Source organism: Amblyomma americanum, chromosome 6 (genome assembly GCF_052857255.1).
Source record: "Amblyomma americanum isolate KBUSLIRL-KWMA chromosome 6, ASM5285725v1, whole genome shotgun sequence".
Lineage (NCBI taxonomy): Eukaryota > Metazoa > Arthropoda > Arachnida > Ixodida > Ixodidae > Amblyomma > Amblyomma americanum.
The window spans coordinates 77,870,096-77,888,539 of NC_135502.1; the positions used below are offsets into that span (position 1 = coordinate 77,870,096).

Consider the following 18,444-nt stretch of genomic DNA (forward strand, 5'->3'; position numbering starts at 1 on the left):
TAGAAACCGCACAGTGTAATTCTGCTGCTACTGTAATTTCATGAAAACCACACACACACACAAAAAAATGGCGGTCGATTTGCGTAGTTAGGCCATGTGCGAATTACGTACACTGGCACTTCGGTTTTCACTTCGGTTTTAGTGTTTGGATCCATTGTTCAAGCATGGAAGTTGTTTGGATAACGGTAATGGGTTAATGCCCATTTATGCCAAATTGGTCATTCGCTACTTTATGTTCATAAATTCCTGGGGGTCCTCATGCTACTCCTGTCACAGGGGTGCTGCAGTTAGGCGATGTTCCACTGCCTTGCTATGGCAGATGCTGTCACCGGTGAGACTTTCGAGGCTCGTGTTGCTTTTCGTGAGCAACCTCTCATGATTAGTTTGGGGCATTTTGGTTGGGGCATTGCATCGTATAATTTATCCTTATTTTTTGCATCATTTTAACCAGGTGGTTACGTTGCACGAGGCGAAGACACTACTAAAAGAAGATGATGATCTCATCATTGCCGTCTACGACTATTGGCTCAATAAAAGGTTACGAACGGTAGGTACTTCACTGCATTACAGTGGGGAATACATTACGAGGAAAGGGGGCTCTCATACAAGTTGTCTTCACTTTTAAGACTGTGCAGAAAACTGTGGTCAATGCCCCAGCACTGCCCCTCATTGCCAGGAGTCATGCTTGTGAAGGACAGCTAATAGTGAATCTTATGTGGGCCCCACATTTTTTATAATGCGTTTTGTTAGCCCAGTACAGAATTAACTGCTCACCAGTTGCTAGACACTCCTGGTGGTTGGTGCATTAGCTGCATATGTCTGTTTGGAGCTCATAAGGGGCACATACATCTGCTATGTTCTAGTAAAAAAACTTCTAGTGTCCGTCTTCAAGGATATTTTTGCAAGTGGTGCTTTTGAAGATTCTAAAGCTTAGCATTCTTGTGTACTTAGTCTGTACTCATTCAGGGGCTAATTGTACACGGGTTTTTGGTCAAGAAGCCTAATTTATTTTTTAGCTGCAGTTTTAGTGTCTTTGATGAGTGTCGCCATTCCTCTGGCTAATGTAGCATTGAATGTCTGATTTTTGTTTGTTTTGAAGTAGCCTTACAGAAGAGATTTTAATACAGTTGATGGAGTAGCTGAGTGTTCTACATTCTAAGTGCCAAAGTTAAGAAAAATACTGCAGTTTGCCAAAGTGCCAAGTACGCATCACTACATGCTTTGAATTTTTAGTATCTTGAAATAAATGCCTTCAGACACCATTTTGAATGCTTAATGCATATTTACTTCAGTTCATCAAAAAGTAAGTCATCGTGTGCCTTTTTGATTGAACAAATTTTCACTGAAGCATGCACTTCCTGGCAGTCCCCTGAAGTTCATTCCAGTGCTGTTTCACTGTGTGTGAGGAGGCCTGCCACAGGGCCTAAGTGTAGCCCTCTACAAAGGAAAAAAAAAGTGTGTGAAGAAATAAACTTGGGTACTGTTGCTACCCATGGACCAGCTAATTCCCTCTAAGGCTTTTGCAAATAAACTCTTTCTTTGCATCTTCTGATATGTGCTGCGTTGCTATCTGAGTTGCATCTACAAGCTTGCACTGGTGTGACGCCTCTGGTGTGCCTCTCTCTGCTAGCTGTGTCGTTTTGCCTGAGTGCTCACAGCATAAATGTTTTAATTTCCTTTTTTTAGCAATGCCCTTTGGTGCCTCAAGTTAAATCTGAAAAGCGAGATGGATCAAACAACAGCAATCCGTATGTTGCCTTTCGAAGAAGAACAGAAAAAATGCAGACAAGAAAAGTGAGTGCGATTTTCCTTCTATTGTAAGTTTGACTGAGCTACAGAAGCCTTAATTTTTTTTCCTTACTGCTCGGTGTACTAATACCTAATGTGCAGCAGATACGCTTCGATAGTTAGCATGAATCACTTTTAAAAGAATCCAGACTGCATTTAATTGAAAAAATTTTTCTCAACTAGCAGTTCTGATGTGCGATATTCAGTCAAAAATTCGTAAAAGCAAATTAATGGCTAAATTATGGGTGTCTGAGACAAAAGGTTCACTGCTGTACGCTGCATTGTTCGCCTACCCCTCTGTAGGCCTGCTGGGCCTTTAAAAGGATGAGCCTGTGTGTGCAGGAACCTTACCAGTGCTAGTATAGGAGCCAGTACCTTACCTTATCGACGCCAATGCTCCACTATTTCGTATTTGCTGTGCTGCTGGTCTCCACTCCCGGCTGTGACTTTCTTGCATGCTGGGCGCATGTGCTAGTGTTGCATGCCGTCGCCTGCACCACTGCCAGTGCAGTTCAAGTACAGTGTCATGGCACAACTTTGTATTGCATTACTGGTCTTGATGCATTAGGTGCTGAGCGGTGAGGAACGAAGCAGGAGAGGCAGAGTTAAGGGAATACATGGAAGTGAAAAGCATGTTAGTGTAATAGGTCTGGTTGGGGGCTAGAAGTAGTGGTTTTTGGGAAACAGAAGCAGCTGTTGGGTACCCTGCAGTGGATTTGATGTGGTTGTTGATGACCATGAATTCATGTCAATTTTGTTTGTCTTCAGAACCGGAAAAATGATGAAGCATCGTACGAAAAAATGTTGAAACTGCGAAGGGACTTAAGTAGAGCAGTGTAAGTACTTTGTTTGTTGACGTTGTAATTGTACCATTTAGCTTTTATGATAGCATATATCTGATATGATAGCATACAAATGAGTAACAGTGAGTGAGTGTTCTGGCAGGCCACCCACTGCAGTCATGGATGCCAGTATTGACAGCGCTCCAGAGTGGTTTCAAAAGAACGGCTCAGCTGATTGTTCACAGCTGATGAGGGCAGAGATAGTGAAAACATTTAGCGTGTGACTAGTGGATAATAAGTAGTCTTTCAGAAGAGCAGATGTAGCAAGCTCAAGTCAGTACTCAGCCGCATATCACTGTTGTGCTGTTGGCAGTCACAACTGCCTCTAACCAACTCGGTTGGTAGGTTCACTGTTGGGAACCTTTGAAGATGCGGCATTAGATTTCTGGGCGTTCCTGTTCCTAAAAAAGGATAAACAAATAATAATAATAGTAATAATGGAAAGGTGTTCTATTCACACAAGGAGGTGGAAAGAAAAAAGGAAACGAACAAAAGACATTGCAGTAGTTACACCTAGAGGGATGTCATGAAGCAGTTTCAGAAAATGCTGCATAGAAATCTGTTGCATCCGAAGGGTGCCATTTTGCAAAAAAAAAAATACGGGCCCTGCTGACTGACCTTACTCCTAATGAATAAGTCTGTGTTGAAAGCTTTCTGCCAGCCTTCAAACGTCACTCAAATCATTATGCTTCAGTTTTTAAACGTGCAAAATATCTTTCTCATTGCCGGTATGTAACGAGATATTGATTGCCTGCAGCTGCTGTTCAGTGGAAAAGAAACTACAGTCGAGTCCACTTATAACAATGTTCAAGTGCCACGAAAATTTCATTGTTATAACCGATAATTGTTATAAACGGGTTGCACGAAAAAAAGCATAACAACTGCAAAGAGGGGTCACGGACGGCAAGTGACATGCGAGCTCCGCCGAGGCATTGTTTTGGTGGCACCGAGAGGGGCATTGTAAAAAATACGAGAAGGTTGCTGCGGCTGCCTCTCAGCTTGAAAAATCCCTTAGTACTCGAAAAAAACAAACAAAGGAAACATGAAAACTTGAAACCATTTAAATATGGCAAAATAGCTTGCATTTCTCACTTCTTTGGTGAAACAAACCCGTAATCGATGAGTTTCGACTGCTTCGCGGCAATCTTGCTGACATCGTTCTGGAAGGCATCCAAATGTTGGACATGTCCGAGTGAAAGGTTTTTTGCAAAAATGAAGTCCCGCAGGGACTCGGATCATTCTTGAGGCCTCCTGATGAGAGACAACTTGTACAGGCTCCGGGTCATCTTCGTCATCGCTGCTGTCATCGTCTTCCATGACGGTGACTGCTGCAACGATCGCCTCGTCAGTCAATTCATCGTTTGTGGTGACTGCATCGTCGGCGTGCAAGAATTCTTCAAGCCCTTCCGCGTCGCCGCCATCGCCGCGCACCGTAGACCAAAGTTCTGTAATCGCTCCATCGGCAGGAGCTTCGCGACAGACACTCCGCGTCACTGATATCCCCGGCGAAGCCCGCTTTTCGGAAGCAATTCATGACGGTGGAGGAGCTGACTTCTGCTCATGCCCCAAAAATGAATTGAATAACCATCAGGAGCGAAATCTCAGTCTGGAGCGGGTTGGCATTCACGCACAGCAATGTCCAGGTTAAGAGCAAGCCTGCTCAACACACGCCGGCGATACAATGCCTTGAAGCACGCAATCACGCCTGCGTCCATGGGCTGCAAGCCTGCAGTCGTGTTTGGCGGCAGGAAGAAAATTTTCACATGCGATAGCTTCTGGGCAGTCTGGTGTGCAGTACAGTTATCAAGGACCAACGCCACCTTCCTGCCTTCATGCTACATCCGCTGATTCAACTCGCAAAGCCACTCGCGGAAAAGTTCACGTGTCATCCACGCTTTCTTATTATGACGGTAACGAACTGGAATCCTCGCAGCACCACGGAAACAGCGGGGATTCCTAGATTTTCCAATTACGAAGGCGAGGCACTTGTCGCTGCCATCCATATTCACACAGAGGAAAACGGTCGCCCGCAATTTGCTCTGCTTGCCGCCCTTACAGGGATCGCCTTTGAGTGCATGCGTCTTCGACAGAAGCATTTGGAAGAATAGCCCGGTCTCATCACCATTGTACAGGTCCTGGTCTGGATATGCTTCGCGGATGTACAGCAGTGTCTCTTCCAACCACTTCCGTCTAGCGTCGACATCGAGCGACCCTGCCTCACCCACGACTGCCTTGTAGACGATTCCGTGCCTCACCTTGAAGCGCTGAATCCAGCCACCACCAGGCTGGAAATCGGTGTTTTGAAGGAGATACGCAAAGTGCTTCGCCTTCTCCGCTAAAATCGGGCCACTAATTGGCAAGTTCATAGCACGTGCGCTAAGGAACGACTGATACAGTGCCTCCTCCACGTCTTTGTAGGCACCATGCCGAATCCTCTTCCGGCCATCTTCCATAGCATGGCCAGCACTAGCATGGCATTCGTTTTCAATCATCTTGAGCGCGTTGCGGATAATGGTTGAAACCGTCGGCTGTGACAGGCCGTACTTGCGTGCTAAGTTGCACACTTTTTCACCACCTTGGTGCTCCCTCAAAATGTACCGCTTTGTTTCCAAAGATATTGCCGCTCGCTTTCTCTTCTGTGGCAGTTGATCCAGTAGAGCCACGCTGGCCGCGTTTCCTGAAGGAGAATCGTCCATTGTTGAACTCTGGGGAGGAATCCGATGGGCTTGCAGAACCAGCAGGACCGAGGCCGGTGATGGCAGATGGTAAAAACCACGCTGGCAACGCACGTGCTTTGACGCTGTATGCTGCCCTCGGAACATTTGCAGCTCGTGAAGCAGGAGCCAAAGAAAGTGGGAAAGATGGGGCAGCCCATGCTGAAATGCCGTGACGCGTTTTCAACGGGCGGCGCACCCTCAGAATGGACTGCTTCCCGCGCGGATACAAAAGCAACAAAAGGAAGCGCCTCCCTACCCTCTCCACCTCTGCCCAGAGGAAAGTGCCCGTCTTTTCTCCTCCTCCGAGTCATACAAGCTTCTCCGGCTCACCCCATACACCTCGCCACGTATGCGTCGTCACGTGATCTTTTCGCAGCCGCTGTGGCCGCTGTGTGGGCGGCTCCGCATACGCGTGCGCGTTTTTTGCGCCGTAAGCATAGTTTGACTGGCGTGGTAGCTGTGTTTGCGAGTTTTTTTCTTTGATGATTGGCTCCAAATGACTACATTTAATTGTTATAACCCGACAATCTAGTATGATTGCATTGTTATAAGCGGTTTATTTTACCATAGAACACTTTGCAAAGGTGACGGTGCCGCGGCTGTCCATTGCTATATCCAATATATTGTTAAAAGCGGTATTGTTATAAGTGGGTTTGACTGTATCACTATAATGAGAGCTTCAGGTGGTGGCCTAAACTAAACTGCAGTCTTTGAATATTGTGGCACACATACTTCAGCTGTTTCTCACCTGGGCAAACCAAAGGGAAGGGAAATGATGCATTTCCCTTACTAGTAAAGCCATGTCAGTGCGCTAGGGCAAGGCAGGTTGCTGTTGTTGCATATGTGAGCTCTACCCAGTGCGGTGAATTATAGTGCACTAATTGAGATGGTACAGGTTATCCGCTGCAAGTGCATCTTGTGGTGTGTAGTTGATTTCCGAGTGGAATGCTTTGAGACAGGACGAAGTGGAATGGCAGTTGCATACCTGGGCTGATTTAGTGTTCAAACAGGAATAGCTCCTCTCTCGCATGCAGTAGGCCTCATTGCTGTTGATTGCTGTTTCAGAACGCTTCTAGAGATGGTCAAAAGGAGGGAGAAGACGAAAAGGGAACATCTGCACCTCACAATAGAAGTGTTCGAGAAGAGGTGAGCCAGAAGTTGTCCCGCACATGCACAGTGGTTTTTTTGCAGCACACGGCTGCAGCTTGGTCAGACTTCTCGATTATCCAGTGGTCAGAGGCAGTGTGATTGATGTTGCCTGCATATAGTTTCACATAGTTAAACCTTGTTATGTAAAGATCTCACAAAAGTACGAAATTCGTTTTCAGAGCCATTAATATGTTGAGATAAGTTAGGTGCTGAGTGCAGAGCGTGTTGATTGGGGCTGCAGTTGTTGATGCACATTGGCCCTTGCTGCTCTGAAGCTGCGAGCCCTGCAGTCATTCTTTTTCTATTTGTGGGGCTTTCATTCATGCGGCCTTTTGTGAATTACCCATGCTTTGTTACAAAGATGAAAAATTCCAAAGCCTTGTATTTTGCAGTCACATACAGCTGCATCAGTGTCTCGAGCCTTATTGGATGGGCTTTTGCCAGCAGTTCACAAATGCTAACTGTTGCAGGCTCAGAGCTTACTTGCTGTCCCTTGTGCTATTTCTGGTAGTAGTCGTGCTGCCTTTGCTGCGATCAGTATTGCCAGGTGTCAGCCAAAAGCTCCAAAAGCATTGCTGTACCTTGCGAATAAGGGATAAACAATTGTCCAACTCCTGTGCTTCCTATGACAGTTGTAATCCTTGCATCTCATTTTACCACGTTACTTAAAAATTGTTTTGACTTGTTTACTCAGCACTGTGCAACATTGCCTTGGCATGCTAATTGCCAACATCAGTGTGTGCATGTTATGGCATGCACTTATGGGCAGATGGCATTGAACTTTTGAAAACCTGTTCACATGCAGGCTTTCCACCATAAATGAAAATGGTAATTGTCTTTCTGATGTTTTCCTTATTGTTTGGATGTGACTTGAACTTTTTAAGAAACATTAACCTTCTAGTGCATAGACTTTTACTTTCCTTTTTAACACGAGATTTTTACGCGGTTTGCACTTTATTTGCAGGTACCAAGTGGGTGACTTCAATGGCCAGATCATGGCAGAGGTCATGGCCATGAAGAATTCTAGGCCAAGCTATGTTTCTGTAAATAATAGTCAATTGTCAAGGCAAGAATCTAGGTTATCAAAGCACCGGGTGAGTAATGATATTTCAGGCATTATTAGTGATGTTCCGTAGGTATGCTACTAGAAGTCAAATTTGGTCGAGTTTGGTCTGTGATCTAGCTCATATTGCTTAGTAAGATTCCATAAACGTAGGATTTGCATATTGTCCTCGGAAAGAAAATTGACATCCAGAAATAAAACCAGTGGCAAAAATGAGAGGACAGCACAAGAGCGGCCAGGATGTATGCTAGGAATGCACGCAGCATGTCTTCTCTTGGGACGTTGTCATTTTTTATGTGAAGCAGTATACTTGTCAATTTTGATAGAATTTAAGTGTTTTGTTAAAGTAGCTTGTGTAAGTATACTGGGCCATCTTTTAGCCCCTTTTGGACTGCTTTTTTCAGTTATCAATGCTTAGCCATGTGTAGTCATGCTGTTCATATGCCAGGCTAAACCAGGACCAGGTCTAAAAGATATTACAAAGTTTTAAATTACTGTGCAATTTTTTTGTTGTTTGCCTGTCATGGCAACCAGGCTCATCGTTTGTTAGTAGGGTTAATATTTGGAGTGATCAAGTTCCACATGTCAAGAGTTTTATCATTTGTGGGTTGTATAATTGTAACCACTTTACCATTTTAGCATGCTTGATTTTATGACGTTACCCTTTATAGTACACAGATACAGTTATCCCTCATTATAACGAAATCGCTTTACTCGAAATATCGCTTTATTCGAAATTTCTTCTGGTCCCGACTCAAACGCATGCATTTTAAGCCGCATTACTCGAAGTGCACGAAGAGCTTGACCACTTAGAGCGAAGTAGTGAGCGGAGGCACCGGCGACCCTTTTGCGCATGCAGTGACAAATTAGTACCGCCGACGAATTAGTCTCAGGCCACAAAAGTACCAAACCTACGACCGATGACCTGCCTAGTAATGGGTACCAAGTGAGTGCCGAGTGCCCCCAGCTGTTTACAGCGGATGCAAACGGAAGTGCGCCCGAATCGGTCGCAGTCGCATCGCTGGTGTCCCCGTGATAGAATCCAAATGAAAATAAAATTTTCGTGATGCTTTGCGATGCCAGAAAACCGCGGTTTCTCGGATGCCGAAAAGTGGCCAAAAGACCGCGAGCAGGCTTGCGCCATAGCATTCCAAGGGGTGTGCTCGGTGAGCAAAATTTTACTGCTCTAAAGAACATTTCTTGCGCTGAAACGTGCCAAAAAGCGCAAAAGAAGTGTCTCTTCGTTTATGAGCCCATTCACGCTTGCGAGTCGCGAGCGAGGTGGGCTTTCAGCAACGAACTGAGCTGCTCCCTGGCTGCTGTAGTCGTCGCTAAGCCTAGCCATTTCACATTGGCCAAAGCAGACGAAACTTTAGAAAGCGCGCGAACGTCTTTCCCGAGAGTTTTTGCTTCAAACAAGAAGGCAACCCGCAGGTCGCGAGGAGCTACGTTAACAAATCGGGAAGAAGACTTTGGGGGAGCCGGTATAGAAATTAGCTCGCCGCTCGTCATAATCGGCCCGCATCGCAATAAAACACCGCCCCTACCTTCGTTGCACTTTTGACGGTGCAAATTGACTGATAACTTGCAGAAAACGCGAAAAATCCGAGCGTCGCCAGCGGCAAGTCAGGCTGTCAACATGGCAGGTTACCACAACCGCGGTGTTTCCCCGACGATTTTCTCGAGGCGGTCATGCTTGATTCACGCCATCCGACTAGACAAACGGTCTAAATGCGTGGTAGGGTGATTGAATTTTGTTCCTAGACATCTGTCAATGGAGCGGACGCGACGCCGCGCGAACACTGACACTCGAACCGTAGCATTAGCACAGTGTCGTCGACAAGTGTGCCGAAAAACTCAATTGCAAACTTCACAGCTGTACACCTCAGGAAAAAGAAAACTGCCCGTAATCATGCGAATACCCTACTGCAAAACCGTTCAGTTTTCACGATCGCGCTGCATACCTACAATAAGCGTCTAATCGTTTTTTGAGCACAACAAACACAACCTCGGACTCGAGCCACGGCATTTCCGTGGCCCCCCGCATCCTCGCACATGAAAGCGGCCACTGCCTTTGCGATTCGAAATTCCCCCGAAGGTTGAATGCATGGGCAGCAACCGCGGCTTTGTGCAATGCTTGGTCAGATTAGAGTAGGGGTTGCACGCACCCGGTAAGAACTTGAAACAGCCAAAGCTCACTGCCTTTTTTGCACCTGAATAAAGTTTTGGTTCACTGAATACGTTGTATTTTGACTTCCTCGCCGTTGCAGCGCAATTAAAGCTTGGCTGCTTTAGATTGTCATCGATGGTCGCTTATATCGAAGTACCGCTTATAGCGAATTTTTTCACCGTCCTACTGGCTTCGTTATTATAACGAGGGATTACTGTATGTTGGGGGTTTCTTCTTGTTCAATTTTTAACAAATATAAGTATAGAAGCGTGGATACATTGTTGGATACATGTTCATGAGCTATGTGGTTATGTGTGGTAACCATCGTTTACTGCTATCGCACCACAATTTGCAGTTGCTGTGGTTGCATCTGTCAACATAACTGATTAGTGTTTATGAGTAGTTTGTGCACTCTGAACCAGTGCCATGTATGTTCATATGTTGCTATCCTCCAACTTCAGTGTTTATAAATTTCGAGCCATTCACAATTTCTTTTATTAAAGCTGTCTAGCTCAGTACGCTGCATGTCTGGCCATGTGTCTGAGCGTTACATGACATCACATGTAGCATGTTATGATGGTAATCTGGAGGTATTGAAACTGTGCCTCTGTAGGGTTGATGTGCAAATTTTGTGACATGGGCGCTGTCATCTTGTGCTTCAGTCTGAAGATGGGATACCACGGAAGAAGCGTGAATACACCAAGCGTCGAAACAAAGAAATTCCTAGTCTGTGTCCAAGCCAAGTAAGCTACGCCCGGTCAGAGCTGGAAATGGGCCTCTCGGACATGCCCAGCTCGGATGATGAGGCACTGTCACCGGTGAGCGTGCTATGTTGCCACTCTGCATACTGATGCTGCTGTCATCTCCGGGGATCCTGCATTGCATTCATACTCTCTTAGCACAATAGAACCCTGCAGTAGTAAACTCTGTTATAGTAAAAACTCGGATAAAGTGAAGCTGTGATCCTATTTCACCTTCCATAGACTGCACGTTTTTTTTTTTTTTTTCTGGATATAGTAAACACATTTTTTTCAAAGAAACGGCTATAGTAAAGAACATCCGGTTGTGGCGATGTACTTCCCGTGGAATGATGACGTCGCGGCACGCGCGAAGTTTAAAATCGCGAGGCAGATACCAAATGCGACTTTTGAGGTGGCTTCACCACCAAGCTCGAGAGCCGCGAGAGAAGCAAACTTTTCGAAGACGTTGAGGACTTGAGGCAAAACGCGTGGCGCGCACGGAAGTAGTAATGCTGGCTATGAGCGTAGAAAGAAGGCGGCACAGGTTGCTGAGAAAGGAAAGCCAGTAAAAGTGCAGTGATAAGCAGAACAGGGAAAAAAGGGCATGCGTTGATAGCACGGCAGCGTGAAGCATGGGGAAGCAGCGACAAGAATCGGAGGTGCGGCGGAACTGCATGGACAGTTTTGCCGCGTTTGACTTTGTCACACGTTCCGTAACTACTGCCTCTTAAATGACACTGAATCCACAGAAGACAACGCCATGATAATGGAAAGCTTTGGTTTTCATGGAATCAAACTTGCTTTATTTTTGTAACTACGTTATAGTCGTGTAAATGCGATACTTCCACAAAACGTAAACAATGTCAAAAATGTGATAACATGTGATAACAAATAATAAATAGTTATCATATAAAGGGACTATAAGAGCAGGATGTAAGGTATTTCTGGGTGTTTGTTTTATAAACCAACGCTTTGTGCTTAGTAAGCAGCCGGAGTGCATAGTCAGAGCCACGCCATCACCAACAACTGATATAGTAAGGACCTTGACATCGTAAAGATTTTTGCTGGTCTGAGCTTTTTTGCTATAGAGGGGTTTACTGTATTGGTGGCATGGGAAGTATTGTAGCGAACATTCTGTGGTTTCTTAAGTGCATCAGCAGACAGTGTTATGGCTGAACCTTGATGCAACAAGCCCCTTTTTAGTGAAGAATTCTGGGACCAACTGGCATTCAAATTTTTTCATTCTAATTTTTATTAAAAACAATGAGGCCAAATTCACAGGCCTGTTGACACACATAAATGGTGCTCTATTGGTCAGCGTGTGTGCACTGACTGTTTATGAATGTCATCGTGCTAGAAGATTGCCGGCTGTTGTGCATGCAGTCAGCTTTATAAATCAAAGCCTTTTTTTCTTTGGTTTAGTTGAGTATTTAGCTCTGCAGTTTTGATTTAACATGCACTTGTTGCACATTATATACAAAGGCAGTCTCTGAAAGAAGTTAAAACGAAAGATTCACAAGAAGCTCTGCAGCTGATATAGTGTTCATCAGCACTCCACATACTTTGCAGCCAAATGTTGCAGTGAACAAAGTGCACTTTTGTGTTGTGTGTCAGGTGAGCTCGTTTTGTGCCTTGCAGAGAAGTGTACGGACTGGTCAGATTCGAAAAGCCACTCGAAAAATTTGGGAAGGTATATTGACAGTTGAGTTATGTTCGTTATATTATTATGTTAGGTTATTATGACAGCAGGGAATTCCCTCATTGCCCCTGTGTCTTTTTCAACCATTTTGCTTATTGTTCTGGTCACTGCTTGTATGTGATACAGTAAAACATCTCTAGAGTAAAGTCACTTTGACGAGCAGAAATCTTTGGTACATTCAAACCTCGATATAACGTACACAAACTTTACGAATTATTGGTTTTACTGAAATTTTCCTAAATATTTCTTATAAATGCATGCAACTTTCACTTTATATAAAAAGGATGTGAAATTCCACCTGAAACAATGAACGTCAGCATGGCCGGGTACTTTTTAATATAAAGATGTCGTTACTATAAACAAAAAAAAATAACACCTGTTAATAATGGAAGGTCCATTTTTGTGGGGGTATGCTGCAGCGGTAAATTTCATACTTTGATGAGTGCAATTTCATGGGAATTTGGCATTCTCCGTGTTGCTATATACTGTCTTACTCCAAAGCATCCATTCATGCCTTAGTGCATTTACATGGAATGTCATTGCTTGTATGTAATCTTCTGAACCCAGGTCACATCGCCATCTGACAATGAAGATGAGAATGATCCGGATGGGCCTTATGCTTTCCGAAGGAAGAAATACTGCAACTACCATGCTGTAAGCCTCCCACGCTTTATTCATCTTTTCAAACTCTTCAAAGCAAGCACAATAACAGTTTAGCTGCTAGGTGACGTGCATAGATTTTAAGAGTGTACTTGGTTTGTTGAATTCTCTGCAGCCAGCTTTTATTTTGTGCGGTTAATGTCATCGTCCAGTCTGATGAGGGCCCTGTTTTAATGTGAAATATTAAACATTATAATGTCATGGCAAACTTAAAGCACGGCAAACACAGGGACATAACAAAGATGGTGTACAAGCGCTTGTCCGTCATCTTTCTTGTGTCCCTGTGTTTGCCGCGCTCTACGTTTACTATGGGTAGCCAACTAGCCTGCACCCACACCTTACTAAGTAATGTCGTGCAGTGACTTATGATTAGTGGGAACTTAAAAAGAAAACATGATGCTTTAATTACATGCAGGTTTTAGCATATCTATTTGTATGCTGCACTGTTACTGTACAGCTGAAAGAATAGGAACAATAAATGAAAGTTTAAAACTGATGACTAATAGCATTCTACCTTTGAGCCTCATTATTATTATGCGGAGCTCACACTGATATTGTGTGGGGCTAATGAGCAGCACTCCACTCATCTGTTTTTTGTAGACGTAACAGTGGATTTCAAGGCAAGGAATACATGGCATAGGGCAGCAGTGAGTCAGATGGACATAAGAAATTTTTGGAGCTAGATGGAGATGGATTTATGGCCACAGCTGGCACAGCACAGAGCTAATTGGAAATCACTGTTGATCTCTGGATGTGAATTGGCTGCTGCTGCTGGTGACGGCAATGATCGATGCTGATGAAGAGTGTACAATAATTCACTGAATGGTGCTGACCGCTGTGCCAGGTAGACTGCTGTATTGCAACCATTTTATAGTCTAGATGCAGTAGCGTTGATGATATCGGACATAAATTTAGTGTTGAGAGAAATGAGATAAGAAGTAGAGAGTAACACAGCCAGGCCAGCATCGGATAATAGAAGCTCTCTTTTACAGTGTTGCTTGTGTACTGCTGTTGATTACGCTCGTTAGAAACAGCTCAGCAGCTAAATTAAAGCTCCTCATTATGGCATCTGTCTGCATCTTTGTGGTTTTAACTGATTAAGTGCTAAGATGTGCCTTTTTGGAATCTAGTATTCAGCAGCAGTGTGTAATTTTTCAGCATCAGCTCACTATTATCCCACTTATGAATACTTTCAGGCAACTGCTATAATGTCTCCACCATGGCTGGGTCTTCATTGTCAATGGCGTCTCAACCAGTCTCACTCTGAAACTCAGTTGAAGTTTTGCACTTGTGATAGCTGAGTAAAGAGTGACTGCTGGGAGCCGGCTTACCTTGACCATCTCACTTGCCCCATCACCTTTGTGCAGCCCCTTTTGGAGAGGCTTGGTAACTACCCCTGGTGCAGTCCTGAGGAAGGAGGTGCTGGAGAGCGCAAATTCCGGTATTGCCTAACCACCCTGAACCTGCCAAAGCCCCACTGTATTGGTTTTGCTCGCCGGAGGATAGGCAGAGGGGGCAGGTGAGCTACTGCTGCTGTTGCACCTTTGCAACGAATTTTTTCATTGCATTGGGTTCTTGCCAAGATGAACCACTTAGAAAGCTAAATTTTCTGATCGGCCAAGCAAAATATGGTCTCTTAGCTTTTTGAGAATGCAGGGAACAGAAGACAATAATATGTATACAGTCGAGCCCACGAACATGAGCGTCACGCGCCGTCCGTTCGTTATATCCCGAAGTTCATAGTAAGTGGACCACAGCTTTAAAGGAAGTTATTTGTCAAAACACAAAATTTTTTCTTTGCGAAAAAAGTCCGTGATGAACATCTGTTTTTGCAGCGCAGGTCCGATGAGGGAGGTTTCCGGTTTATTCAAAGCAGAAGCGTGCTCGCCGAGGCCCTTGGCATAGACAAATTGTCTGAGGCTCTCTATGTAGCCCATTGCTACAGGCGTGCTTATGGATAGGCGCGCTTATGGGTGCTGGCTCCGAAGTTTCATCCTCATGCGATTCCTCCTCGTCGCTCCTGTCCCGCACTTCAGAAACAATGCCCTCGTCCGTGCACGTGGTTCCGCGGTGTCGCCGTCGTCATCGACAGAAATAAAATCATTCGAACCAATGTCGTGACCCCTCCATGTTGGAGTCGACGACGCGCTGCCACAAATCACCGCCGGGCTGGTCTATTCCGAAGCATCGGGCTCGGCATCAGACACTCGACGAAGCCGGCCTTGCGGAAGCAGTTCCGCTCGCCATGTCACCTCCGCCCAGGCCACTTTCATCGTCTCTACCGCTGAATGCAATGGAAATGGGCACGGTGTTCCCATCCGCCATCCCGAATTACAACCAGGGCCTGAGGTTTGAACGAAGCCAACGAAACGTCCGCACCGTAACAAGAGCGACAGAAAAGCGTGCGATAGGGTAGACGTGAAACGCACACAGGCGGCAATCAAGCCAATCAAGCTAAAGCTACAGACGCACAGCGCCAGCGGAGAGACCAATGAGGGCCGTCCGTGAGCGTCAGTGCTGCCACCTCTTGGCTCCCACGGAAGGCCTGTTTCACGGAGCGTGGCCTCCACGATCTGCACCTGCGGCGGCTTGGTTGATCGCGGAGGCCTAAAGCCCCACGCGCGGATTGTCAAGAGAGAGGGAAGCGGAGTTGCGAGGAGGGGCGGGAGGGCCATCTTGGAAGGCGTGTCAGCGGGCAATGGGTAGCTCGCTTGTGATGAGGCTCGGGAAAACATACCATGCTTTGTGCGCGCTGGGCGCACAAAGGGGTCGGAGGCAGGTTATCTTGCATCGCGGCGCCGGGTTTACGCCATCCGTTTGCTGTAACCGTTCGCTGTAACCGATCAGCAGGGCTTAATGACGTTCGTTATATGTGTGATTTTGACGGTCGCGCAGGTCTCGTTCGTTGTAAGCGAAAGTTCGTCTTAAGTGGGGCCGTTATATGTGGGCTCAACTGTATTGGGTAAACTAGGCAGTGGCTTAGTTCATGGCTTCTGTTACAGAAGCTCCTTTCTCTCTTGGCATGCCCCACGGATTCGTAGAATCTTGTTGGGATGATATGAATTTATAAAATGGCCTGGCCAGAGTGCATCGTGTGCACTAGGTAGAAATTCGGTTGTTACGAACAGCCCTCCGCCCTACTGTGAATGATACGAACGCGCAAGCCACGACTGCACCCTCGAACACACTACTTTTTGCTCATATATCGCCTACGTTGCGATCGCCAGTCATGCGGTATGTGCCGCAAGTAGTGAGTGGCGGCGCGCAAACAACACAGCGCCAGTCTTGCGAGTAGTGAGCGGCCCATACATCGTGGCATGGCGATCGCCAGGCATGCGATGCGCACAAGCGGTGAGTTGCGGCGCTCAGCCCGCTTATCGCTGACGATGCGATTGCCAGTTAGTCAGCTGTGGCGCACAGCCCGCTTACTGCTGACGACGCGATTGCCAGTTAGTCAGCTGTGGCGCGCAGCCATAAATAAACCCCGTCAACCGAAAAGCAGATCTGCATAAATTCTGCATACGAATTTCGTTCGTTTTGGATGGTGCAAATATTTTTTTTTTTGTAATTTGCTGCGATTTGCCACTTGTCAGAAACATTTATTCAATGGTGGCTTTTTTGAAGCGATTGTAGGGTGTGGAGTCACTATCCAGTAGAATCTTGTCATTTTGAACTCTTTGGGACCGTGTAAGATATTCAAAAGTAGACTCTCGTTAATTCAAACTCGAAGGGACCCCAGGATTTTGTTTGAATTATCAGGAAGTTTGAATTATCGGAAGTTCTCGCATATATGACTCTCAGCAAGATTACAGCGCACATTACAATTAATTATCCGCTTAAATCATATTTTAAGATTTTCACTCTTTAATTACACAGTAAAAACAGAGCAAAGGTGAAGGATCCAGAACAAGTTTAATGGAAATCTATGGCTGACTAGACCGTTTGAAGAAATCATGAATTGTTGATTGTTTTTTCTTTACATGTGCATTAAGAACAAAGTTCTCTATTCCATTAAGAGCAGCCAGTTGTTCTTGAGAATTTTCTTCTACAGTCAGAAATTTGCGGACCTCGGCAAGGTAGTGGAAGGCCTGTGCTGCTGTCACAGAGGATTGCTCTTCTGATTCCTCTTCACTTTCACTGCTGTACTGTGCTGGCAGCACCTCAGCCACCAAGTCGTCCAGGGTGTCTTCCCTGCACACGCAGAGGTTATCATCGGCAGCCGCAAATTCACCGAGGTCAGCAGCTATGTTGTGTGCTTGGAGTGCAGAAAGCACTAACCTTGCTTCATCGCTCTCCATTTGGAGGCAGTCTTCACCTTCATTTCGAGCGCAGTCAGGCAAGGTATCACTGGTGTGGCCTGGTATGCGGAAGGCATGCTGGAAGCAGTTCCGTATCGTTGCCGATGTTACTGCACTCCATGCGTCGGCTAGCATTCCCACAGACGACAGCAGTGTTACGCTGTACGACATGGAATTATCCATGCATATTAGCATCCTCTTAAGGAGTAGCTTTCTGTAGTTCATCTTCAGACATTTGATTACCCCCTGATCCAGAGGCTGGAGGACAGCTGTTGTGTTTGGAGGGAGGAATTCAAGACGAATTGCCTCCAGCCCCTCCACGTCACCGTGAGCGGGACAATTATCCACTATCATCAGCACTTTTCTTTTATCGCGCTTAAACCGCAAGTCAAGTTTCCGCAGCCAATCCTCAAACAAAGATTGCGTCATCCATGCACGTGTATTTGCTGCATAAGAAACGGGAAGAGTTCGGACGCCTTTAAAGCATCTCGGACGCTTCGATTTGCCAACAACGAAAAGTTCGGGCTTGTGACTACCATCCATATTGGCACAAACCATGACTGTGAGCCGCTCCTTGCTCAGCTTTCCGCCGGTGCAACGTTCCCCCTTGCGACACAATGTTTGCTGAGGAAGGCACTTGAAGAACAGTCCCATTTCGTCAGCATTATAAATGTCAGCCGGGGAGTATTCAAGCAGTAGGCTCTGAAGACGCGTCTGCTGCCAGTCGGTAGTAACCGCCTCATCGACCGCTGCCGCTTCTCCACTTACTGTTTTGAAAGTGAGGCCATGTCGCTCCTTGAATCGCGACACCCATCCATCACTGCACTTGAAGTCTTCAATTCCAAAGCGCAAAGACAGTTGTTCGGCCTTCTCTCGCAGGATTGGTCCACTTACTGGTAGACTGCAGCTCCGAGCGCGCTTCAGCCAAAGAAAAACTGCCTTCTCAAGCTCCGGATGCGCCGCCTCCCGAAGCCTTTTTCTGTCGGGAGCGAAATGGCCTGCGTTGTTTCGCAGCTTGTCTTTCGCTTTCACAATCGTTGTCAGCGTACTTTTTGTGATTCCATACTTCAATGCCACAGAAGTCTTCTTCGCTCCAGCCTCAACTTCTTCTATGACTGCCAATTTTTCTTTCACAGAAAGGGTTCGGTACTTCCCCCGCGGAGACATGATGCTACCAACGCGGGCGACCGACCAGGACCGACCAGGGAAAGAAAAGCGCGAGCGGTCACGTGATTCGGAATCGGCCGATGCTACTCGCGTCACTTTCGCACCTTTTTTTTTTCCTTTTCTCGTGCTCTTTGTTTTTACGTCAGGTTTT

General features: G+C 45.9%; 1 protein-coding gene across 1 annotated transcript in view; it reads left to right on the forward strand.

Moving 5' to 3' along the window:
- Positions 1-18,444, forward strand: part of E(Pc) (Enhancer of Polycomb) — a 70,444-nt gene that overhangs the window by 32,617 nt on the left and 19,383 nt on the right. The window contains exons 4-11 of the mRNA XM_077627459.1: positions 452-547; positions 1,687-1,794; positions 2,557-2,624; positions 6,413-6,493; positions 7,461-7,590; positions 10,392-10,547; positions 12,736-12,822; positions 14,196-14,347. Coding sequence (XP_077483585.1) covers positions 452-547; positions 1,687-1,794; positions 2,557-2,624; positions 6,413-6,493; positions 7,461-7,590; positions 10,392-10,547; positions 12,736-12,822; positions 14,196-14,347 — 878 coding nt within the window. The remainder of the gene's footprint in view (positions 1-451; positions 548-1,686; positions 1,795-2,556; positions 2,625-6,412; positions 6,494-7,460; positions 7,591-10,391; positions 10,548-12,735; positions 12,823-14,195; positions 14,348-18,444) is intronic.